The 25,782-nt window shown below is 39.4% G+C and overlaps 1 protein-coding gene across 2 annotated transcripts; it reads left to right on the top strand.

Annotated features, from left to right (window-relative positions):
- The first annotated feature begins 1,594 nt into the window (after positions 1 to 1,594).
- VBP1 (von Hippel-Lindau binding protein 1) lies at positions 1,595 to 25,045 on the top strand. Of its 2 annotated transcripts, none has more exons than XM_011963196.1 (6): positions 1,595 to 1,884; positions 5,399 to 5,523; positions 12,667 to 12,733; positions 13,806 to 13,904; positions 21,445 to 21,583; positions 23,993 to 25,045. In XM_011963196.1, the coding sequence occupies exons 1-6, from the start codon at positions 1,792 to 1,794 to the stop codon at positions 24,061 to 24,063; spliced, it is 594 nt and encodes a 197-aa protein (XP_011818586.1). In that variant the 5' UTR covers positions 1,595 to 1,791; the 3' UTR covers positions 24,064 to 25,045. The 2 variants fall into 2 exon arrangements, with proteins under 2 accessions (XP_011818586.1, XP_011818587.1); XM_011963197.1 differs by having other exon boundaries at positions 1,740 to 1,884; positions 5,403 to 5,523.
- Positions 25,046 to 25,782: the final 737 nt, after the last annotated feature.

The following is a 25,782-nucleotide window of genomic DNA, read 5'->3' as shown; positions in this document are numbered from 1 at the left end:
TAGCTAGATTTGGATCTGGCAAAGGAAATTTCTTTTCTTTTCTTTTCTTTCTTTCTTTCTTTCTTTTTTTTTTTTTTTTTTGCCAAGAGATAAGAAAATGACCACCTATAGAGTTGATAAGCTTAGTGTACTCTTGGAAAAGCTGCTGTAGCCATGGCAGGAAGGAAATAGAGGAATCAGAAAGAATTGGTATACAACTTTCTAATTAAGAGAAGACTAGAAAGGAAATACATTCAGCAGTATAAATAAGGGAATCTTCTGTTTGTACCTGTAAGGGAGTAAAACACGAGGGATAAGCTGATAAGGCTTTTGGCTCCAAAAGAAAAACCTGGCCCAAAATGTCAAATCATATATCTCTTAGAGGGATTTATTCCAGATTAGAATTAGTGATAATTTGGAGAAACATTTCCTAAAGTTTGAAGTAAGTCCTTGATTAGTTTTAACAATGATTAATATAGATGGGGATCAGTGAAGTTGAACCAAATTTGCATGTGTGTCTGATATTTCAATGTTTTTCTGTAGAAACATTACCTACTTTTCAAAAACAAAAAAATTTTTTGGAAGGCATTGAGGTGGGGGAGAGTGGTGAAGAATAGAGTTCTCATATACTTTTCTCTCCAGGAACAGAGACATTATCTCACAAAGCTGCTGACCAGAAAAGGTCAGAGTCATGGTTAGCTAACATGTCTTCATCCTCCCAAACCAAATCGCATAGAAGCCACTGGAGAACTAGTTTGGAATTCCGGCTTCACTATTATGTAGTTGTAGGATTTTGGAGAAGCTGTACAGGTTCACTGAGCTTTAGTTTCCTCATTCACAATATGACGATACCAATTTCTTCCTCATATTATATATAAGGACATATCTATGTCTATATGCTTGATCGTACATTATCTGTGTAGATAAACCGGTAACAGTGATTGCCTCTGAGAAGAGAGACTTACTTTCCGTTGCATAATTCTTAGGCTCATGGTAGAATTTGTGCAAGTGGATGAAGCACTGCCTTATTGGGAAACACTCCAGTGAAAGAACAGAAAGGACAGAAAACAGCCCGAGGAATAATTACTTGGTTCTGTATGACACATGTGCTTTTAAAGGGTTGTAGTGTAGGATGACATTGGGTAAGTCCATGGTCCTAGAAGCCTAGATGGAGTTCTTAGGATTTTGTATGTAGACTATGAAGTTTTGGAAACGTTTGAGCTGGAGAGAAGACATTCTGTTCAAAGGTGGCTTTCAGGAAAGGCTGGTGCGACAGGCAGGGTATGTATTAGAATGAGGCCAGTAACCACTCTGAAACAGACACAACGTAAGTTCCCTTCAAGGGGCAGGGAAGCTCCCTGGGATGGTGAGACCAGAAAGGCACAGAGGCTGAACCCTCGTGATGACGCTAGGTCCCAGGTTCGCTAGCATCCGAGAGGGGGATTGGGTCTCTCCAGAGGCCATTGTGAAGGCTGCTGCCAGTTCTAGGGTCGGGGTGGGGTCAGGCTAGGTCCCTATTCCTAGGGCTTTAGCACCGCTCACTCACAAATCCCCTTTTCCCAGGAGGGCGTATGGGTTTTTCCTGTCGCTCTAGCTTCTCTTCCGCGGCCCTTCCACGCTTGTCACTCACCTGAGGGCAGCCAATGAGCACCTACAGGTTGGGCTACTTTCGGCCAAAGGAGAACGGGGGCTTATGGGGGACCCTCCCTGCGCACCAATGAAAGTGCATGGAGAGGCGGGCCTGCAAGTGCTAACAAGCCAATCACGGAATCCCGGCGGCCCGGGAGGCAGTCGCGCGCTCGCATCCCCAAGATGGCGGCCGCTAAGGACAGTTGTGGCAAAGGAGAAATGGCCACAGGGAATGGGCGGCGGCTCCACCTGGGCATTCCTGAGGCCGTGTTTGTGGTAAGAGGCACGCTGTTCCCTGGCATCTTGGCTTGAGGCCGCGGACTGCCCCTTTCTTCCCGGCTCCCACCCAGGCCTCGATTGTTGGAAGGAGCTGCGCTAAATGTTCAGGGAGGGGGCGCTCGGTCTGCTCTCACTCTTCGCACCTGGATAGATTGAGCTCTGCTGGGGCCCGCCCGGAAGAAACGTAGCTCGAGAAGGCCCTAGAAGAGAACGGGGTGTGGGGCCGCAGCGAGGGGCGAGGGGCGGCGGGCGGCGGGTCAGGGCGGCCTGAGGGACCTCCGGTCTGCCGCCGGTTTTCGTCCCCCTGCTGGTTGGAAAAGGGGAGGTGGTGAGGAGCTCGACTCAGCGTGGATGCTGGAGAGACAGTACAATGAATAGGCAGAACAGCCAATGCTAAGATGTGAAAACGGAATATCACCTTGTCTGTTGAAGGAATGCAGTGGTCTGTTGCCTCGGGGAAAATGGAAGAAGAGACCGATGGGAAAGTAGGATGATACGATGAGAGTGTTAAGTCCTTCTGTGTTTTGCTAAGGAATTGAGGTTTTTCCGGTAGGCAACGGGCTGTCTGTCATCAGAAGGCCTTTCGTTTTAGGTACATCATTCTGACAACTTAGTGGAGAATGAATTGTTGAGAGAGGAGGCTGAACCCTCGTGATGGCGCTAGGTCCCAGGTTCGCTAGCGTCCGAGAGGGGATCGGGTCGTTCCAGAGGCCGTTCTGGAGGACGCTGCCTGTTCTGGGTGGCTTTAAAAATTTCTTACTTTATTTATTTAATTTAGAAATAGTAGTTGAAAACTATTTGACTAATGAGAGAAAACGTCTGACTGGCCCTCCAGGCCAGGTCATCTGTCTGTCCCCACTTAGCTACTATAAAATCTTCATGGAAGTTTCTCAACCGTTTGGTTTGTACCTTACCTTACCTCTGCCTTTTTCACTAACCACGTCTTATATCCTTCTAAAGACTCATTTATTTATACCACACTTGGTATTGTATATTTGCATTTGCTGATTGAATTTCGTAATTGTTTGGTTATTATTTTGTGTTTTTATGAGCTGTATCATTTATTTCTCTACATTGATCTATTATCTAATCATAACAAAGAATAAAATTTGTTGAGTGCCGGGCACTTTCTTAATGATTTTACAAAACTCGAGGTGGTAGCTACTGTTATGCCCGTTTTTTAGATGATAAAACTGAGGTACGGGGCCCTTGAGTAACTTGCTCAGGCCACATAGGATGTAAGTGAGGAATTCAGGATTTGAACTTGGGCAATCTGTGGAGGTCCAGACCAGCGGCTTACCCCTCATACTCTGCTACTGGGTAATGTAAGTAGCAGAGAGTTCTCATGCATCGCCCCACTTCTCCTGGTCATAGCACAGTGCCTGACACATAGTATAAGTTCAAACTGGGTGTCTAATTGAATTTCCATAGTGCCTGAAATATTACATTCATAGTGCTCAGCTAGAGATGGCCTCAGAAATCTAACTCGGGAGGAGACACTTTATCTGAGGGCTTTATAATGTCTTAAAATGCTTTTTCCCTACAATGTCATGGTTATTTTTTTCTAGACCTTAAAATTTCTACCTGCATAATGTAAATAAGCAACCCAAATTTTATATAACTGTTTTTGTTTCCAAACTATTAATAATTGAAGTGACATGGTATTGTAGAAAGATTATTGGCCCTGAGTTTCTTTAACTGAAATAGGGATGACAATACTTAGAGAGTTGTTATGGGAAACAGAGGACATGCTTGCAGTATTGCAGTGTGGTAGGTGTCAAATAGATATTAATGTTCATGATGATAGGAGGCAATGTACCATAGTGGTTAGAAATCAGACCCAGTCCATTCCCCAACCCCACTGAGGCAGTAATTTGTTTTCTTTCTCTGCTTGAATTGTTCTTTCACCCTTGTCCATTTCATGACCTCTTCATCTTTCCACATCTAGTTCAGCTATCACCTCCCTGTAGTTTTTGCCGACCTCTACCCCAAAACAAAATCCCTGGCACTTTGTGTTCCTGTGGCACATTATGCTATAAATAGGTGTCACGTACTCTTATAAGCATCTCACCTATGCTAACTCATTTAATTTCTGGTGATGAAAAGGTACTTGTACAGATGATGAGGAGATTGAGGCAAAGAGAGGTTAAATAACTTCCCTAAGGTCAACTCATCTAGTGAGTGGTGAAGCCAGGATTCAAACCAGGCACCTCCTGTCTCTTAACCACCGCCTATGCTGCTATAGTTAATTCTTGCTCAACTCCAGCACCTAATAACATGTATCATGTGCTAGAAACTTACACTTCTTTCTCTTCCCTCCAGTGACCCTTCTAGGAAGATGGCATCTCTCTTTTACATGCAGAACTCAGCCATTAACTCTCAGCCTCACCTTTTCAATTTCCTTTACCGTCTCTAGTTTGATGGCTTCATAGTTCACTCCCTTGCTGTGTTTCTCTTCCTTTTTTCCCCTCGTTTCAGCTAAGATATTCTCTGGTAGCTAATAAATATGGATAAGAATAATGATTTGAAGATCTTAGAAGCTATAAGATAATTGAAGTTACTTATAATAAAGAACTAGACTTCTGTAAAGTACTAGACAGCTCTTGTAGCATCTCTTTTAAGTTTGCATATATTTTCATCTTGTTTCTGATCCTTATCTAATTAACTAGCCTTTCTTCAAGGATCAGCATGTGGTATAAAAATATTTTAACGTCAGTTTTACTGCTTTTCTTTTGATCAGTTATTTCTGTTACAAAAGATTATTCTGTTTGCCTTTTAGATTTACTTTGTTTCGGTTATTTGATACTGAAGGAAGCATTTGTGGATTGCCTTGGGAACCCAGTAACCATATTTAGTATGATTTCTATGGCAAAACTTGTTGAATTAAAAATAAGTAATAAAACTGATAATCTTGACATACAACCTGTGAAATCATTTTGTGAATAGGATGCATGAATAGGCAATGTATTTGATTGTTAGTATTTTCATATTTACTACTAGGGATGCATGGGAAATGCATAAATAGTGGGCAAAGTCATTCTTCTTTTCCTATTTATGAATAAAAAAATGAAGAGGAAAGTGAAAGAATAAGTTAGCTATATAATATATATATACTGTCTGAAATTGTCTCTAACTTTTTATAACTACAAGTTGAGCATCCTAAATCTGAAAATCTGAAATCCAGAATGCTCTAAAATCCAAAACTTTTTGAACACCAATATAATGCTCAAAGGAAATGCTCATTGGAGCATGTTGGACTTTGGATGTTTGGCTTGGGGATGCTCAACTGGTATAATGTAAATATTCCAAAATCCAAAAAAAAAATCTAAAATCCAAAACAATTCTGGTCCCAGGCATTTTAGATAAGGATGCTTAACCTGTACGTTTAGTTAAAAACAAACCTTTGGAGGAAAAGCTTTTTTTCTTTTATGTTTTAAAAACAAAGCAGTCAAAAAATCTGATGAGTGGCATGAATTCTAAAATTTGTAAAGTATTATTTCTGATATTAAAGGAAGATGTAGATTCCTTCATGAAACAGCCTGGGAATGAGACTGCAGATACAGTATTAAAGAAGCTGGATGAACAGTACCAGAAGTATAAGTTTATGGAACTCAACCTTGCTCAAAAGAAAAGAAGGTAAGTGTAAAAATTTCTAAGTTTTGGGCCGGGCGTGGTGGCTCAAGCCTGTAAATCCCAGCACTTTGGGAGGCCGAGACGGGCGGATCACGAGGTCAGGAGATCGAGACCATCCTGGCTAACACGGTGAAACCCCGTCTCTACTAAAAAAAACTACAAAAAACTAGCCGGGCGAGGTGGCGGCGCCTGTAGTCCCAGCTGCCCGGGAGGCTGAGGCAGGAGAATGGCGTGAACCCGGGAGGCGGAGCTTGCAGTGAGCTGAGATCCGGCCACAGCACTCCAGCCTGGGTGACAGAGCGAGACTCCGTCTCAAAAAAAAAAAAAAATTTCTAAGTTTTGAAAATCGTATATGGCTTGAACTTTAAAAAAATTGAGATATAATTTACATATGATAAAATATTCAGATGTAAAGTCCTCCAAGGTGGCTGTACCATATGAAATTCCCACCAGCAATGCACAAGAGTTCCAGTTGTTCCACATCCTTGCCAACACTTGGTATTGCCAGTCTAAATGTGGTTTTGAAAACAGAATGGTTATTAAAGACTGTGTTCCAAAGCTTTCAAAATCATAACATCTTATATGTCTAGTTCATCCTTCTAATTTTGCCAGTGAGATTAGAGACCCACAGGGTCTGGGGCACAAGACTTAATTAGTTATGAAATCCCAAGATTTCATAACTAATAGGCATAGAAAAAAAGGTATCCTTACTCTCAACTCTTTATTTCCCTACATAATTTTATATAGCTTATAAAGTCAATTCACTGTAATAAATATTTATAGATCTCTGTTTTGTGCATGTGCCAGCATTCTTCTGTGAGATAAATATTTATGGAATGCCAGCTAGATGCCACATACTGTTTTGGGTGAAATAACATCCAGTATCTGCTTTCAGCAAGGACACAGGACTGGGCGTGGTGGTTCAAACCTGTAATTCCAGCACTTTGGGAGGCTGAGGTGGGAGGATCTCTTGAGTCCAGGAGTTCAAGACTAGCCTGGGCAACTTAGGGAGACCCTGTCTCTACAAGTAATTAAAAAATAATTAGGCTGGGTGCGGTGGCTTGTGCCTGCAATCCCAGCACTTTGGGAGGCTGAGGTGGGCGGATTGCCTGAGCTCAGGAGTTTGAAACCACCCTGGGCAACATGGTGAAACCCTGTCTCTACTAAAATACAAAAAAATTAGCCGGGCATGGTGGCACGGGCTTGTAATCCCAGCTACTCGGGAGGCTGAGTTGGGAGAATCGCTCGAGCCCAGGAGGTGGAGGTTGCAGTGAGCCGAGATTGCGCCACTGCACTCCATCTTGGGCAACAGAGTAAGACTCTGTCTCAAAAATAATAACAATAATAATAATTAGCTGGGTATGGTGGCATGCACCTGTGGTCACAGCTACTCTGGAGGCTAAGGTGGGAGGATCACCTGAACCCAGGACGTTGAGGCTGCAGTGAGATGTGATCATGCCCCTGCACTCTAGCCTGGGCAACAGTGTGAGATCCAGTCTAAAAAGCAAACAAACCACACAAAAAACCAGGGACACGGGTTGGGGGAAATTATAGGTATATAAATAAAATTATAGGTATATAAATAAAAATTATAGGTATATAAATAAAATCTACACAAAGTAGAGCAGTGGAGGTACTTTGGTACAAAGTAATGAGTTACAGGGGGTTGGTAACTCATTACTTTGTACCAAAGCACCTCATTAATCTGGAGGGGCCAAGGAGGTTCAGAGGAAGCTTCTAAGAGGAACAGATACCTGTGTAGAATTTCAAAGATTAGTTATGAGTTTGGAGGCAGACTAAAGTGAGGAAGGGTAGTCTGTGCATAAGGTACCATTTATGCAAAGGTCTGGAAGTTTGTAGATGTATTTTCTCATTTGATTTTGGTGACAGTTGTAGAAATTTGAATATGTACTTTGTATTAGATGAGATGAAAAGTCATTGACATGGAGAGATGGAAAGTGTTAATGGACAGAAGCAAGATAGAAACCATTAAGAACAGTATACTCTTGTTTTGGAAAAAAATGTATATATGCACAGGAGTATCTGGAGAAGTCCACACTAAAGGCATATTAACAGTGGTAATCTCTGGGTAGTTAGAATATGGCATTTTTCTTGTTTTTGCTTATCTGTATTCTTAATTTTTTACAATGTACATGTACTGCTTTTGTGATAGTAAAAGTTTATTTGAAAACGAAAAAGCCATTGGATTTGAGATCATCTACAGGGAGGTTACAGATAGAGAAGAAAATGTGCCTTGGGGTGGGGTGCAGTGGTTCATGCCTGTAATCCCAGCACTTTGGGAGGCTGAGGTGGGCGGATCGCTTGAGCCCAGGAGTTCAAGACCAGTGTGGGCAACGTGGCAAAACCCTATATCTACAAAAATTAGCTAGGTGTGGTGGTGCATGCCTGTAGTTCCAGCTACTAGGGAAGCTGAGGTGAGAGTATTGCTTAAGCCAGGGAGGTTGAGGCTGCAGTCAGCTGTGAGTGTGCCACTGCACTCCAGCCTGGGCAACAGAGTGATACCCTGTCTCAAGAAAAAAAAAAAAAAGGAAAAGAAAATGAGCCTTGGGACCGAGTCCTGGGAGAGGGGGAAATTTGTGTATCAAAGTTACATTGCTCTTCTAACTAGTAAATTAATGATAGACAAAAACCGAAAAAAGTTATATTGCTAACTCTACAACTGTGGTATATAGCAGGATACTCACTCTAGCTTAACATATGGTCTAGGCCTAAATGTGGGGAGAAAGCGTAAAAATTCGAAGCACTGAGGAAGCATCAGTGAACATTGGTGTTCTGGATGGGAACAGTGTTTGTCTAGTGTTTTAAAAGAGAATGGTAGAGTTGGAGATAGTGAGTTAGGAAAACTTTCTTGAGTTTTACCTATTTTAATAGTGGGTTGGTTATTTTTTTGAGACAGGCTTTCTCTCTGTTGCCCAGGCCAGAGTGCAGTGGTATGATCACAGCTCACTGTAGCCTTGAACTCCTGGGTTCAAGCAGTTCTTCCACCTCAGCCTCCCAAGTAGTTGGAGGGCTATTTTTCTCTTTTTATTTTTCTGGAATTTCTCTCATCCCTATGATGTCAGCTGTGCAACAAAACTATTTTTGTGCCATGATCTAGTTGTGTTGCAGCAGATGGCTCTGTAGTTTAGATGCTAACCTTTTTATATATGTTGTAAATCTTTTCTTGCAGCCTGTCATGTAACTTTACCTTCAAGCTGTGTAAAAGTTCCTTAGTATTTCATGTGTTAATAATCTTTTTTGACTCTTGAATCTGAGATCTTTTATCTTTCTTTAATTGGAAATTTTGTGATTATCACTTCTTTTTTTTTATCATCAGTTAATTTTTTTTCCTCTTTCTGAGATACCTGTTTACAGATGTTGACACTTCTAATTCTGCCTTCCATTTCTTTATATTATTTCCCTTTTTTCTGTCTTTGTCATTTATCTTTTGGCAAGTAGATGGATAGCCATGAGTTCTTTGTTTCAGCTGTTACGATTTTTTTTTTTTTTTTTTGAGACGGAGTCTCGCTCTGTCGCCCAGGCTAGAGTGCAGTGGCCGGATCTCAGCTCACTGCAAGCTCCGCCGCCTGGATTTACGCCATTCTCCTGCCTCAGCCTCCTGAGTAACCGGGACTACAGGCGCCCGCCACCGCGCCTGGCTAGTTTTTTGTATTTTTTAGTAGAGACGGGGTTTCACCATGTTAGCCAGGATGGTCTCGATCTCCCGACCTCGTGATCCGCCCGTCTCGGCCTCCCAAAGTGCCCGGATTACAGGCTTGAGCCACCGCGCCCGGCCGCTGTTACGATTTTTATACCTAGTAGTTCTGGTTGGTTCTTCTTCATATTACCAATATTCTTTCTTTTCTCTTTGTGGTATCTTTAAGTATTTAATGTATAATTTTATCTTTTGGTATTTGTTAATTTTGTTTCATATCGTAGAGTCTGTTGAATTTATTGTCTTTATTTATTATAATGATCAAATTCTAATTTATTTTCCCTCTCAGCTTAGATTCCCTCAGGGATATCAGCTACTTTGGCCAGTAATGTATGTGGAGGTGGGGGTAATTTAAGTCACTCCTGGTGGGTAGGGGTGGGAGGAATGCTGCTGGTATCCCAGTCTAAGGGCATAGCCATCAGACAAATACTTCTCCCCAACCAGATAATTCCACCTCTGGGGGATTCTTTCCATTTCTGCTGTCTTCATTATCATCACAGGAGGGAAAGGGAGTCGGGAGAGGTGGGCTGCTGGGGACTAGTACTTGTAATTCTTAGCTTCCCAACTTGGCCTTCCCCCTGCCACTAGCCAATTCTGCCATTTTTCTGCCCTGTAGCAGTGATGAGGTAGGTAATGTGACTCCCTGGGGGCAGTTCAGAGGGAGAAAAGGAACACAGCTAGAACATTTTCTTTTAGCTTTATTCCTCTTTTGAAGGCTTGATTCACTTTCCCTCTAAGCTGCTGTCTCCGCTTTCACAGCTCTAGCCCCTCCTAGGACCTGGAGGTTTCCATTGTTGTTACAATAACAATGACCTGGAGCTGGCAGAAGTGCCCTTTGACAGAAGAGTAGATAAAGAAGTTGTGTTTGTTATATTTGTAATGGAATAGTACACAGCAGTGAAAATGAATGAACAAATCTTAGGATCTTGATTGAGTTTAAAAAGCAAACCCCAGCCGGGCGCGGTGGCTCACGCCTGTAATCCTAGCACTTTGGGAGGCAGAGGTGGGCAGATCACCTGAGGTCGGGAGTTCGAGACCAGCCTGATCAACATGGAGAGACCCCCATCTCTACTAAAAATACAAAATCAGCCGGGCCTGGTGGCGCATGCTTGTAATCCCAGCTACTCGGGAAACTGAGGCAGGAGAATTGCTTGAACCCAGAAGGCGGAGGTTGCAGTGAGCCGAGATCACGCCATTGCACTCTAGCCTGGGCAACAAGAACGAAATTCCATCTCAAAAAAATGAAATAATAATAATATAAAAGCAAACCCCAGAAAAATGCATACAGCATGAGACCATTTGAATTAAGGTCAGAAGCCACCAATGTTAAAGAATATTTTGTTTAGGGATACACACAAATAGGGTGAAGCTAATTGAAAAAGAAAAAACAGGACTGTAAACACACTGTTCAGGCAAGCTACTTTCTCTTTTGTTTTTATTTGTATTTTATTTTTGAGATAGAGTGTTGCTCTGGCATTCCAAGCTGGAGTGCAGTGGCGCTATCTCGGCTCACTGTAACCTCCACCTCCTGGGTTCAAGGGATCCTCACGCCTCAGCTTCCCAAGTAGCTGGGATTACAAGTATGCACCACCATGCCCAGCTAACTTTTTTGTATTGTTTTTAGTAGAGGCTGGGTTTCACCATGTTGGCCAGGCTGGTCTGGAACTCCTGGCCTCAGGTGATGCACCAGCTTCGGCCTCCTAAAGTGCCAGGATTACAGGCGTGAATCACTCTGCCCAGCCAAGCTACTGTCTCTTCAGGTGAAGCAGGGTAGGGAGGAGTGTATTGCTTGGGCACGTACAATGTCATTGGTTGTCTGGTTCCTGAGTTAGCTAGGGCTGCAGCTGCTTGATTGATTAATATGCTTTATAATGTATTACATATAATATTTATATATACAAAATGCATCTTAAAAGTCATTTACATGACCAAAAAATCTTGATCTGAACATACTCCTTATGATGTATGTGTATCACATATTTTACAAATGTATAACATCTTTGTGGTGTTTACCTATATGAACATATCATACAAAAATAAGCAAACTTGAGCCATCTATGGCATCCAGATTGAATTGTAGTGAAAAAATGAATGCCATATGTTTCTAAATTATTCACTGGACTGTATTATCAAATGATGACACTATTTTTTTTTTTTAAGCAGCAGGCTCATTTAACACATTTCTTGCCAGGTCAGTAGCACAGGGTGTAGTAAATTTGCCCTGCCAACCTCCTGCACACATGGAGTGACTTCCTTTATGTGATGCAATAAGTTCATTTTCATTGTTGTGTTTAAATTTTGTTTACATTCTGGTCTCTAATAATATTTAGTAAATTTACCTTGAAAGAACCAGAACTTTGTTATTATATCCTTAGTCTGTTTTGCTAGAAATTACATTGTGATTTGACAGAGACCCTAGAACTGTTTTGCATGTATCTCCATGCAAAACACATGCATCTAATCACCATAAAGAACTAAACCCCAGTGACAAAAAAGGTGTCATTGTTTTCTCTCTTTAATTGACTGAATGTTTTTAGCATACTATGGTTTTCTCTTATGTTCTTGTCAGTGAGGTTGATTGCAACTTATCCATTAAGTCAGATCAGTCGGATCATGTCCATCATTGTTTTTTAATTTATTGTGTTTAAATCAGTGATCTATTTATAATTTTAAGAATGATTGTTACCTAATTTGAAAAGAAGAGCATTTAAGGAAGAAGTACCCAAAGCTTAAAAAAAAATCACCAAATTATACTGTATCATAATGTGGTGTGTTTGGCATTCAGATGATGGTGTACATTTTTCACAGTGTGACAAGTGCACATACTGAGAAGGTGTCACTGTGCTTTGCCTGGCATTTAGCTGACTGTGATGTACATGTGTGTATACCAAATGCACACACCAGGAGCAGCTATGTGCATCACTGGATAGGGGATTGGTATCTTCTATTTTAGAATATAACTTTTGAATCCATGTTATTTTTAAATTAAGTTTTTAAATTAATCTATTTAAAATGTCATTCTAATCAAATGCAGAACCTATGAATCACCTCTGTGGAATATAGTCTGCTCTAGAAATGTTAAATAACAATGGGGTATTTGATATAATAGAACAGAGCTTTGTCTTCATGGAATAGGCATTCCATAAACATTTGCTAGTATATCTTAAATATTTTTATTAAAGTATTTTTACTTTAAATATTTTATGAATATTTTACTAAATATATTTTCTTTAAGTAAATGTTTCATTAAATATTTTATTTTATAAATATTTATATCTTAAATATTTCATATCTAAAAATATCTTAAGTATTTTATATCTGTACGTAGTCCTCAAGAACACATTAGTAGAAAATGCAAAGTTAGTAAAGACCATGCCCTGTTGTTTATTTTTGCCTGCAAAATACTAAGTTAGTCTTTTTCTTGTTCACAGGCTAAAAGGTCAGATTCCTGAAATTAAACAGACTTTGGAAATTCTAAAATACATGCAGAAGAAAAAAGTAAGTGCATTTTTATTTGTAAATATGAACAAACTAGGATATGTCAGCAGAAACTCATCTTTGACTCTTTGGTCACTGATATTTGATCTGTGCTGTGGAATTCAGTCTGCCTTCTTAAGCACATACACTAATGTTATGATGTGATTCTGTAGCAAATGTGACTTTGCAGCCTTCCCCCAAAAGTCAGGTTTAATTCTAGGGCCCACATTTGGATTACTTTGCTTATCCTTAGTACTTGTGAAACTTAAATGCAATTTGAAATTGTTTTACGTGTACAAAGAAAATGTCTTATTCTGTGCTAGCAGCATCTAGGGTTTTTTCTTTGTTGTTGTCTTTCTCCCTAAGAATAAGGAGTTAGTCCAAGATTTATAGAGCTGGGAAGAATCTTAGAGATCATCTGTTTCAGGTTCTCATTTCATAGTTGAGGAAATGGTTACGGAGAGGTTATACTTGACCAGTGTCTGTGTAGTTAGTTACTGGAAGAACTGAATTTGAGAGTCTTCTAAGTCTTAATCCAGTATTCATTAAATAAAAGCAGGTTGTAAAGATTAAATCTCATAAGCATATTATATTTAAAAGATTGTGCGCTTGCGATTTTGCTTTACTGTTAGAATAACTATTTCTAGTACATTTTAATATGTGGTGAACTTTGTAAGACTTCAGCAACTGATTGATTGGGCATGAAACACCAGTGAAATAATAGAAGAATGGCTAATTCTTATAATAACGCTTTCTCTGTATGTCAGGCACTCGGTGGGGTCCGTGTGTACGTGTGTACTCAGTGCTTATCACTGACTTCATAGGTGTAGGGACTGTTATAATCCTGATTTTACAGATGAAGAACCTGAGACACAAAAGTTAAGTGAGGTGCCAGATTTGTACAGCTAGTGAGTAGCTGAGCCAGAGTCCATACCCAGCCACCTGGATCTAGCATTCATTTCTTTTACCACTACACTTAACCTGCATGATGGTACTGTTTTAAATGTCCTAGGTTCAACTGTGCAATCTCTCCTTTATAACCTTGATATCAAACTGGCCTGTTTATGGTAGTGTCATTTTTTTTGTTTTGAAGGAGTCCACCAACTCAATGGAGACCAGATTCTTACTGGCAGATAACTTGTATTGCAAAGCTTCAGTTCCTCCTACTGATAAAGTGTGTCTGTGGTTGGGGGTAAGTAAATGTTATAGCCCCAGCAGATATATTTGTAAACCAGTGTGTTTTCTCCAGCAAGCACACTGGTTTTGCTAGTATTTGCTAGTATTTTAATAGTATTGCTCGAGATGTGAAAGTGTTCATCTCCTTTTGATTGTGGAAGGGACAAAGGGGCAGAGTTCAAGTGGTTCATATTAGAAACTGACTAGAATCAGGAGTGCGATGAAGATCGCAGCAAAAACGTACTGAAGTCTCTCCCAATCAAGATAAAACTGATCAAACAAACCCTGCTTCTCTTCCAATTAATGCTTTATCTCTCTTAAATATAATGGAGGAAGAGCAAGAGAAGTAAAATAGAAGGTACTGCTGAACTTTGGATAAATGCTTCTTCCCATAAGAGTAATAATTCTAGAAAGATCCCTCTGAATATAAGGGGAAAAAGAGTATTACAAAAAGCTTGAGGTTAGAGTTTATTTTTTAAAACCATATATTTCAGTTTTCAATGATTTCATTGAGCTTGTCTGTGATTTACCTGTCTCGCTCTTCTCAGTCCTCTGACTATCCAGCTACCTGTCCATGGATCTTGTTACCTCAGGCGAGTTCTCATACAAAGTAGCAAGCCAAGTGTACTTCTACCAGCTGTCCTACTGGGAGGATTTCCCCTAGCTGCTGTCCTGTAGAATCACTCCGGAGAGGCACTCTAGATTAGCCCAAGGAGGTTTGCTCAAAGTTTGTACAACATTTACATTTCACTCTACAATCATAATTCCTATACTTAGTTCTGTATTTGAAAGGAAGGATTTAGTATTTATCACTAAGGTTTTTTAAAAAATAACTTTGAAGCATAGCAACTATACCTGAGTGTCTAAGGGTTGAATGATTTTTCTGTATTCAGTTTTTTTGTAGAAATTGCATGATCTTTTGATTTACAAATTCAAGTGTTACTTTATTTCAGGAAAGATAATTTCTGTTGTGTACTTGAATGTGACTTTTGCCCCATTTATTGTCTTTTGGGAATAATAAATATGCATATGTTGGATCTCCTTTATTTTCAGTACCTGTCATGTTCTCTGTTTTTAGTTATTTGATCTGTTTCATTTTGTGTGATTTCCTCTGGCTGCTTCCCCATGACTTTGTGTTTTCCCTTTTAGTTATTCTGTTTTGTTGCTTTTACTCTGTCTTTCATAACTGTTCTTCTGTTTCTCTTTCTCTTCATTTTCTTTGCTGAGCTCTTCTTGCTCTTTTCATGTTTTTCTTCTTTTATTCCTCTTGAATACTTAAATCCTCATTTCACCACTCATAGACTGGCACTTCCCACTTCCCACAATCTTCCCCATCTCAGTAAATGGCAGAATCTTTTGCCTGGTTGCTCAGAACAAAAATCTTTGAGTCATCTTTGACTCTTCTCTATTTTATATCCCTCAACCAGTTCTTCAGCAAACCCCACTGGTTCCTTCTTCTGAATAGATCAAGAAACCAACTATCTCTCACTTCCTTACCGCTATTACCATGGTCCAGGCCACCTTTGTCTCTTGCCAGGACTGTGGGAATAATGTCTGTATTAGTTTTCTAGGGATGCCATAATAAAAGTACCGCAAACTGGGTAGCTTTAACAACTGAAATGGATTGTCTCACAGTTCTGGAGGCCAGAAGTCTGTGATCAGCCCCAGAATCAGGGTCAATTCCTTCTGAGGGCTGTGAGGAAAAATCTGTTCTAGCCTTCTCTCTTAGCTTCGGTGTTCGCGGACAGTCTTTGGCATGTTGATGTGTAGAAGCATCACTGTGATCTGTGTCCAAATTTCTCCTTTTGAAAGACCCTATCTCCAAATAAAGTCACATGCTGAGCTATTGGGGATTAGGAGTCCAACTTTTTGTTGGGGAGACAGAATTCAATCCATAATACCTTACTTCCACATAAGGTCACATTCACTAGTATAAGGGGTTAAAACTGAAATGTATCTTTTTTGGCGACACTCTTTAACCTGTAATAATACCCTAATTCACTGTCTTGCTTCTGCCCTTGCTGGAATTCCTAAAGCCTTTCCAGCACAGTGGTCAGATTAATCCTTTGAAATCTCAATCAGGTCATTCCATTATTCTGCCCAATATCTTTGAATGGTTTCTTATCATATTCCAAGGAAAAGTCCAAGTTCTTTGAGTGGCTGACAAGTTCCTGCACAGCCTGGTACTCTCTGTTACCTCTCTCTCTTTTTTTTTTGAGACAGAGTCTCACTCTGTCGCCCAGGCTGGAGTGCAGTGGTGTGATCTCAGCTCACTGCAACCTCTGTCTCCTGGGCTCAAGCAATTCTTGTGCCTTAGCTTCCTGAGCAGCTGGGATCACAGGCACGTGCCACCACGCCCAGCTAAATTTTTTGGTAGAGACGAAGTTTCGCCATTTTGGCTACATTGATTTCGAACTCCTGGCCTCAGGTGATCTGCCCACCTTGGCCTCCCAAAGTGCTGGGATTACAGGTATGAGCCACCGTGTCCAGTCTCTCTGTTCTTCTCTTACCTAATGCCCTACTTCCTTGCTTGACCACACTTGGACTTCTTGCCGGACTTAGAGCATGCTGGGAATGGCCCTGCTTCAGAACCTTTATTCTAGCTCTTTCCTCTGCTTAAGCTGTCAGAGTAATGCTTTTAAAACATGTCGGATCATTCCACTTTGCTCAAGACCCCAGTGGTTTCCCTGTCACCAAGGGTGGAATACAGAGGTGTCCTTGCCACAGGACAACCCTACTCCCTCTCAGCACTCATTTGTGCTCATTCTTTTGCTCATTCTGTTGTAGCCATGGTGGCCCCCTAACTGTTCCTGGAACCTGCCAGTGTGGCCCCACATTTCTACTTCTGTGCTCTTCACACTCAATCCTTTGTGTTCTCAGTTCCAATTGTTAGCTCCCCCAGGGACCTGCTATGGCTTGTCTGTCAGCATTCCTTGGTTTCACCCTGTTTATCTTGTACTGTTTTCCTTCAAAGTACTTAGCACTCCCTGATATGTTATTGATTGGTGTATTTACCAGTTCCCTGACACATAATAAGTGCTCAGTAAAAATTTTTCTTGGGTGAATGACATTTTTCTTGGTTTTTTATCAGAGTTCATACATGCTAATGGTTAAAAGAGCAAATAGGACAGAAAGTTTTACAATAGAAAGCAGCAGGCTACTCCTCCATCCCCAGATGCACCCACTTTTAATCATGTCTGTACATCTGTACGTACATAAATATTGGGGATTTTGTTAATTGTTTTTACAAAAATGGGATATATATTGTTCAGCACCTGACTTTTCACTTAATAGCACAGATGTCTTTATTTGTGAGTAGACACAGAGTTTGCCTCCTTGGTTTTATTGGCTTACTATTCTGTGGTAGAGCTATGTGATAATATTCCCAAGTCAAGGGGTGTTTAGATTGTTTTAAAGTTTCTTGTAGAGTGAGCAGTGCTGTAGTAAATATTTTTGCACATATAGACTTGTACACAAAGGCATATTTTTGTATGCTGCTTTGAAATGGAATTGTTGTGTCTAAGAGTATGCACATTTAACATGTTGATGAATACTATCAAATTGCTCTCCAGAAAAGACTACCAATTTTCATTTTCTCCAACAGTATATAAAAATACCCTTTTATTAACAGTCTAACCCACATATGTAGATTTTTGCTAGTTTTATAGGTGAAAATATTATCATCTTACAGGTTTTTGTATGACAAAATGCTCATTTGTATTTCCTCTTCTGTTTGCCTTCCTGATTGTGTTGCTCCATTTTTCTGTTGGATTCTTTTTTTTTTTAATATATATATATATAGACATTTAGGTCTTCTTTACGTATTATGTATTTCAGATGCAGAGTCTTCTCTTAATATTGCTGATACTTTTTCTCATCTGTCACTTGTCTTTTGTGGTACCTCTTAGAAGTTTTAAATTTTAATGTAATCAACTTTATCAGACATTTATAATTTTATCTTAACAATATACTCCTTTCACCAAATCTGCAAACATTTTATTTTTCCTAATATTTATATACTTAAATTTTTTAGAAAACTTTTTTGTTAAGGATAACATGGAAAGATAAGCAACTCTTCAGGATAATGGGTGAGTGACTCCCAAAAAGAAGGCTTCCCAATGGCCAGTAAACATATGAAAAGTTGTCCCACTTCATTAGTAAACAGGGAAATGCAAATTAAAAGCACAATGTGATCTCACTGTGTACCCACCGGAATGGTAGGGTGATACTAAGTGATGGTAGGACATGGAATAGTGAAAACACTGATTTACTGTTGGTGAAGGTGTAAATGGACACAGCCGCTGGGGAAACTGGCAGTGTCTGTTAAAGCAGAAGATATGCATTGCCTACGCCATAGCAGTTCCATGCCTGTCTCCATCTCTTTCTGCCTCTTGCTATATATAAGAAATGTATGAATATTAACTAAAAGAAAGGTATAAGAATGTTCATATCAACTCTGTAGTAACGAAAACCTGGAAACAACCGAAATGTTCATCACAGTCAAATGGATGACTAAATCATGATGTATTCAGACCATGGAATACTATACAGTACGGAGGAGGAATGAACTTCTGCTACACACCAGCACTGCAAGGGTGATTTTCACAAACAAGGTTGAGTGAAAGAAACTGCATAGCAAATTACCACAAACTTAGAGGCTTAAAACAATATCCATTATCTCCTAGCTGTGTAGGTCAGAAATCTAGATGGGCTTGGCTGGGTGTTCTGTTCAGGGTCCCACAAAGCCAGAATTAAATTGTCAACAGGGCTGTACTCCTTACTAGCAACTCTGGGGGAGAATTAGATTTCAGCCTTATTCACGTTGTTGGCAAAATCCGGTTCTCTGTGGTCGAGGTCCCTGTTTCCTTGCTGCCTGTTGTCCAGGAGTCAGTCTCAGCTTCAAGAGGCCACTCGCAATCCTTGGCTTGTGGTCCTTTCTATTTTCAAAGCAGTGATATGACTAGTCTTTCTTACACTTCACATCTTTCAAACTTCTCATTCTGCTTCCAGCCAGAAAAAGTTCTCTGCTCTTAAGTGCTCATATAACTAAATTAGGCCTACCTAGGCAGTCTGTATATTAAGTTCAACTCTGACAAATGATGTAAATATCTCATCAGAGTCACAGATTCCAGAGATTAGAATGGGACAGCTGTTATGGGAGCCATAATTCTTGCCTACTATAGAAGTCAGTCACAAAAGAGCGCATATACTGTGTATTCTGTTTATGTAAAGTTGTAATGCAGGCAAAACTATGCTCTAAGTCAGGGTAATGCTTACCTTTGGGATGAGGGTGCTGGTGGTAACTGGAAGCGTTCGCAAGGAAGCTTTGGGGTGTTGGTGATAACCTGTCCTTGATCTCGATGCTGGTTCCATGAATGTGTTAAGTTTGTGAAAATACGTCAAACTATATATTTATGATATGAATACTTTTCTATATGTATATAATGTTAAATATAAACAAAAAAAATCAGAAAATTGCATAAAGCAAAGTGTAAGTGAACGAATCTGTTATCAGTCAGGGTTCAACCAGAGAAATAGAACCAGTAGGATATAGCTAGCCTGCATAAACTTGTGTACAAAGGTGCAGGTTACTATGTGTGTACCTCATGAAATCATATTGTTACCTCCAATTCAAATTCAGGACAACAGAGTTTTCACTTTAGTTGTTCCTCTGTTTTTTTTTTTTTTTGAGACGGAGTCTTGCTCTGTCGCCCAGGCTGGAGCGCAGTGACACGATCTCAGCCTGCCAAGTACTGGGATTACAGGCGTGAGCCACCATGCCCGGGCCCCTTGTTTCTTCTATATCAAGAATCCTGGTTTTCAGAAATACCAAGGGTGATAGAATTGAACTAGACAACATTACTATTCACACACAAAGCATTCTTAGAATAACACCACCCAACCCTGTTACCACTGACATTTTTGCATATGTTCTTCCTTCCTTACCCATTCTTTATGAGGTTGTTCCCATATTGTTGGAGCACAGAGCCATTATATACCATTTGCTCACTCTCGTGTCTTTCATTTATCTTTGTTCTTCGTGTGAATATTGAATGCACATCATAGTCTTTATGTTGATGTCCCCCCAGTCATTTTGATTGTATGTTACTCATTCGTCTGATAAGTAGATTGCCTTAAGATTTATGGGAATGATATTCCCTGAGTTATCTCATGTTGCTGACAACTTGTCTGTGGCCTTTGTACTTGAGATTCAGTTTTGCTGGATATAATATCTTAAACTCACATTTTATTTCCTTCAGCATCTTATACAGTGCTCCATTTTCTTTTGTTGTAAAGCATTACTGTCAAAAAGTGTGATGGCAAACTGATTTCTTTCCAAGTGATGTGTTCTTTTTGCCTGGATGCTCAAAGGACTTTTGGGTCAATTTCCCCAAGGTATACAGTGTACCCTTTCATTTCATTTTGTGTGTCATTTCACCCAGCGTGTGTGTGCGTGTGTGTGTGTGTGTGTGTGTGTAGTATGTGCATGTGTCACATTTCAGGAACATTTTATTGAAATGAAGGATTTAGAAATTTTTGTGTCCCCTGCTTTGGTTTTTTTCTTTGTGGATTCTTATATTTATGTTCAGTCTTTGCTTATGTTGAATATTTTTGTCCTATCTGGACTTTAATACAGTTTTCTAATTATGGATTGGATTATTCAGTCAGTAAGTATTTATTTGACATTTACTTTGTGCCGTATACTTTCATGTTGTCTTGTTTAATCCTTACAACAATCCTTTGAGTAATTTTAAGATTGCATTTGTGAGATGAGGAAAGTGGTTTAGGAAATGCCCAGTGGTCAGTCAGGTGATGGGGGAGTTCAAAGCTGTAAAAGGTATGGCTTCCCAATTCTAGGGTACATGCATCCCTGAATATTGGCAGTAACACTAGATCTTCAGAATAACAGACACATAACCTTGCCTTAATCCCTAACATCTGTCAGAAGTAGTAGGAAGGGACAAGTAAAAGCTAACTGTCTTTCTTAGCTAGTCAAATATAGATGATAAAAAATGTCTTTGAAAAATTTTAAATTAATACCGTATCTGAAGCTCAGAATTTATTTAAATTGATACAAACTTAACACTGTTTAGTGTCATGATGGAGGTAGTAGAAAGATAGAATTTTGTATCTAAACATACTGGTTTCTTATCCTGATTCTCCCATTTTCTCACTAGCTATGCCAGCCAAGGCAACCTGAGCTTTCATTTCTTTAACTGTGAGGAAGACAACTTTGACCTCAGCAGGGTTGAGGATTAAATGATACAATGTATGTAAATATATTCTTTAACCAAGGGATCAGCAAACTTTCTGTAAAAGGTCAAATAGTAAATATTTTTGGTTTTGTAGATCACATGGTTTCTGTCTCAACCACTCAGTTTTGCCACTGTGGTATGAAAGCCAAAGTAGAGAATAGCTGGGCTCCAGTGAAACTTAACTTGCAACAAAAGGCAGCAGGCTAGATTTGACCTGAGGGCTGTAGTTTGCCCACACTTACTCTAACCTATAAAGCTCTGTGTAAATATTGAGTAATTGTCATGACTTTCTCTCTTCAGGCTAATGTAATGCTTGAATATGATATTGATGAAGCTCAGGCATTGTTGGAAAAGAATTTATCGACTGCCACAAAGAATCTTGATTCCCTTGAGGAAGACCTTGACTTTCTTCGAGATCAATTTACTACCACAGAAGTCAGTATCCTTTCTTAAAACAAAAAGCAAGGGAAAAAAAGGAGAAAGATTTTTTTAAAAAAACATTCTTTCGTGGGCAGAGGGAGAGCATTAGGAAAAATAGCTGATGCATGCTGGGCTTAATACCTAGGTGATGGGTTGATAGGTGCAGCAAACCACACAGCACACGTTTACCTTTGTAACAAACCTGCACATCCTGCACATGTACCCTAGAACTAAAAAAAATTAGAATGCACAAAACCTCCCACATTCTTTCTTACATTGCTTTAGTGGGAAGAATTTCCTTATTAGGCTAACATAAGGTTATAGATTTTATAAGATAATAAATAAGATATTTGGAACTAGTACTTAAATAAGTTTGTAGATAGATTAGTGACTTTGCAATGTGATGTGGAAACAGCAAATTCACATAGGTGAATGAGTATTTTTCTTCCAAATATTTTCCCAAGACAGCTTTGTAACTGTTTAAATAGTTTAATTTCACAAGCATTTGTTGAGGGTCTCCTATGTTCCTGCAATTGTGTTAAGCCATATGGGGCATGAAAATCAATTTTAGAAAAGAGTGGCAGTGTCTTTCTCTGTTTGTTAGAACTGTACGTGTAAAACAGCTGAATGATAATTCATAGCAAACTATAAGTAAGGTAACATATGCAACACCAAGGCAATTTAAACTTTGGGAAAGATAGATGTAGGCTGGAGTTAGTTCAAAGAAGGCTTTGTTGAGAAGATAAAAGTTAGGCTGCTTTTTTAAAGGCAGCGTAGGATTTAAGGATCAGCAGACAGAAGAGATGGGAGTGGGGTATTCTGGTCAAGAAGGAAGGCAAGCTCTTTGCCTTTCTTCTCTGGCCTGTCTTTTCCTCCTACTTCCTGTCACAGTCACCCAAGACAAAATCACGGGAGTCACCTTTCACACTTCTCTCTTCCTCGCTACTAATAACAACAAATCAATCACCAGATTCACATCAAATTTCCCTCATAAATCTCTCTGACCATTACTGTTCTCGTTCTGGGACTCCAAAACCTGCACTCAGTAGCTTTTTAGGTTCCTTTCATTCCATCTGTCCTGCCCACTATCTCTAGTATGAATTTACTAAGTCACTCATTTTTATTCCTCTGGTTACAATATTTCAACAGTGCCTTGTTACTTACAGGATATACATATAGGCACTCTTGTGAAGTGACCCCAGCCTGTCTCACCTCATGCCACTGACCTCTTCTTGACTTTCCCCAGTGCATTCCAGGTTCCAGATAACCCCAATCAGTTATTGTACACACTCCCCAAATGTGCCACACCCTTTGTATTTCTACCCTTTGTTCCTCCTAACTGGAATGGCTTTCACATATTTACAGGAAGTGCTCTTTTTTTTACCCTTTTACTCTAAATATCTCAGTTCAAGCATCAGAGCATTCCTGAACATTTTCTGATCCTCAGGGTGTTTCTTGGGTGCTTGCTTAACACATACTGCTTAGTTTTTCCTTGCCAAACCACGAGCTCTTCAAATGTAGGAGCTGCACTTTCTCTTCTTTTCCAGTGTGCAGCATGTGGCAGGTGTTCATGGTTGGCTGAGGGAAGGCAGGCCTGTTGGGGCCTAGTGTACTGATCATCATCATCTGATGGGTAATGTGGAAACTTCATCCAGCTGTGAGATGATGAGGGTCTAGGACGGTGGTGCTTGTGGAAAGGAAAAGATATTAAACGTTAGAGAAAAAACAGGATCCAGTGACTTAGATGGGTACAGGAGCCAAAAGAGAGGAAATCCTCTCAGATGAGTCCTACAAGTTTAGTTAAATGCCATTTGTTATTGCTAGTACTGCAAAAGGTAGGAAAGGAAGGTGTGCAGACAAGTGAGGGAGCTAGGACGAACAGTCTCTGTCACATTGACTATTCTATTGAAGTCTAAGCTCCACGAGGGAAAGGACTTCACCTGTCTTATTCAGGGCTTTGTACAGCACCTAGTCAGAAACACAGTAGATGCTTAACAAACTTATTAAGCCAAAGGGAGGGTAAGAGATAAAATTATTGATAATTGTACTGATATAAATATTACATGGCAGGATATGGGTTGAGCAATCTTTGAAATTTCTTAGATGAGGGACTGTCTTTGAAACTATTGAGAGTGTCTAGTACATATTTGTTAAATATATCATAGTTGACTAGTTGACAGTTGACTAATACCGTAGTAAACAGTTGGTTAACAATTGTTGATTTGAGTCCTTAGTTTTGATAGAGTTTAATTACAGTATTTTCCTAGCTATTGACATTATAGCAGGATGTCTTAACAATACTATTTGTTACCAGTATTTGTGTATGTGTGATTCCTGTTTCTTTGATTCTTTGTGCAAGTGGAGTGAATAGTCATTGCATGCATTATCTTTAGAATTGCATTTGCATTTTCTTTGACAATTCTTGCAGATATGGCCAGGGTTTATAATTGGGATGTAAAAAGAAGAAACAAGGATGATTCTACCAAGAATAAAGCATAATGCTGGCAATTAAAAATGTGGTTCAGTTTTCCAAACATGTTATCTTAAATACCCCTTTATCCTTACAGGTTGACATAACTTTGAATGTTTTAACACCAAGAATTTTAAGAAAAGATAAACACCATTTTATTTATTTATAAAAACAAAATTAGTTTCAAATATTTTTGACATTGTGGTTTTTTTTTCACATTTCTCAGCAAAGCTAATGGTATTTTAATCATTATTTTTGCCTGTCATAAGAAAACTCTTAGCTGAAATGGCCGAAAACTGTGAGACGTGCTATGGAAGCTGAATGTCGGACACTAGCACAGTTTACTATTTCCCTTTCTAATTGGCTCATGTTATTCTCACTTGATGTGGTTAAACCATTTTAGAGGTAGAGAAGACAGACAGTTTGAATATTTGTAAACTTGTTTTTCTTTGGTATATTTAGGACTTAGTGGTCCTGTGTTGCTGTTGTCTTCTGTAAGTGGGGTTTCATGACTCACTGCTTAACAAATAACTATCTACTCTGATATTCTGGACATTTCAGGAAATGGTAATTTGCCTTGTTACACAGTAAGGGGGCTATTAAGACAACATTTTTTCTAACCTCAGATAAGTGCAGTGTCTTTGCAATGCCAACATAAGGGAGATCTTGGCCAACGTGAAATAAAATTACTCATTCAAAACTCTTCCTAAGGTGATTTTGTAGTTCTTAACAGTTCTCCAAAGCATCTTAAACAGGAATATTAAGATAAATGTAAATCTGCAATGGCTGAAAAGAGTTGTGAGCTTTTTTATTCATGATAAAACCTTATAGGAATAGTAAAAAAAAAAAGAAAATCCCTGTGGAAAGCTCCTAGTACATTGGTCAGTGCTGGGTGATACAGATTCTGATAAAAACATAAATGTATTAGTTCATCTCCGTGTAGTAAAAAGTATACTTATACAATGTTTTGTACTTGTATTTCATGATATTAAAACAGTGATGCTAAAACTATGGCAGAGCACTTTTTTCATGTTACTCTTTGTCTAACTATGTTTGGGCTGCTATAACAGAATGCCACAGACTGGGGAGCTTATAAACAGCAGAAATTTATCTCTCCCAGTTCTGGAGGCTGGGTAGTCAAAGATCAAGGTGCTGGCAGATTTGGTATCTGGTAAGGGCTGTGTCCTGGTTCATAAATGGCACCTTTTCACTATGCCCTCACGTGGCAGAAGAGGCAAGGAGCTCCCTTGGGCCTCTTTAATATGGCACTAATCTCATCATGATGAGACTCACCTCCCAAAGGCCCCACCTCCTAATACCATCACCTAGGGGGTTAAGATTTTAACATAACAATTTTGGGGTGACACAGATTCAGACAATACACCTTTTTAAAGTTATCATGGGTCTTTTCACATTTTTGTAAAGTTTACTTGTACATATACTAGCATGTTCCAAGAACTTCTTATATTTCTGGAAACAACATAAAATCCCTTTGGAAGGAGTATAGATCTGAAAACAATTGAGAAGTTCATTGAAAATATAACAAAAGTTCCTTGATTGAATTTTTCTTTCATAATTTTAAATTCTCGTATTTTAGAATTTGAGGTTTGTAAGCATCTTGAGATACTATATGTGCTCATTTCCCCCAAACTTTATTATGGTAAGTATATATTGGTATGAAATGTTCCTGTTAATATTAGAACAGGAATGATTTGCTCTGAAGATCTTCATTTTGTCTTTGAAAGTAT

The sequence above is a fragment of the Colobus angolensis genome, unplaced genomic scaffold, assembly GCF_000951035.1.
Source record: "Colobus angolensis palliatus isolate OR3802 unplaced genomic scaffold, Cang.pa_1.0 Scaffold601, whole genome shotgun sequence".
Taxonomy (NCBI): Eukaryota; Metazoa; Chordata; class Mammalia; order Primates; family Cercopithecidae; genus Colobus; species Colobus angolensis.
Note: the sequence above shows the minus strand (reverse complement) of the source record. Positions and strands in the feature narration are given on the sequence as shown.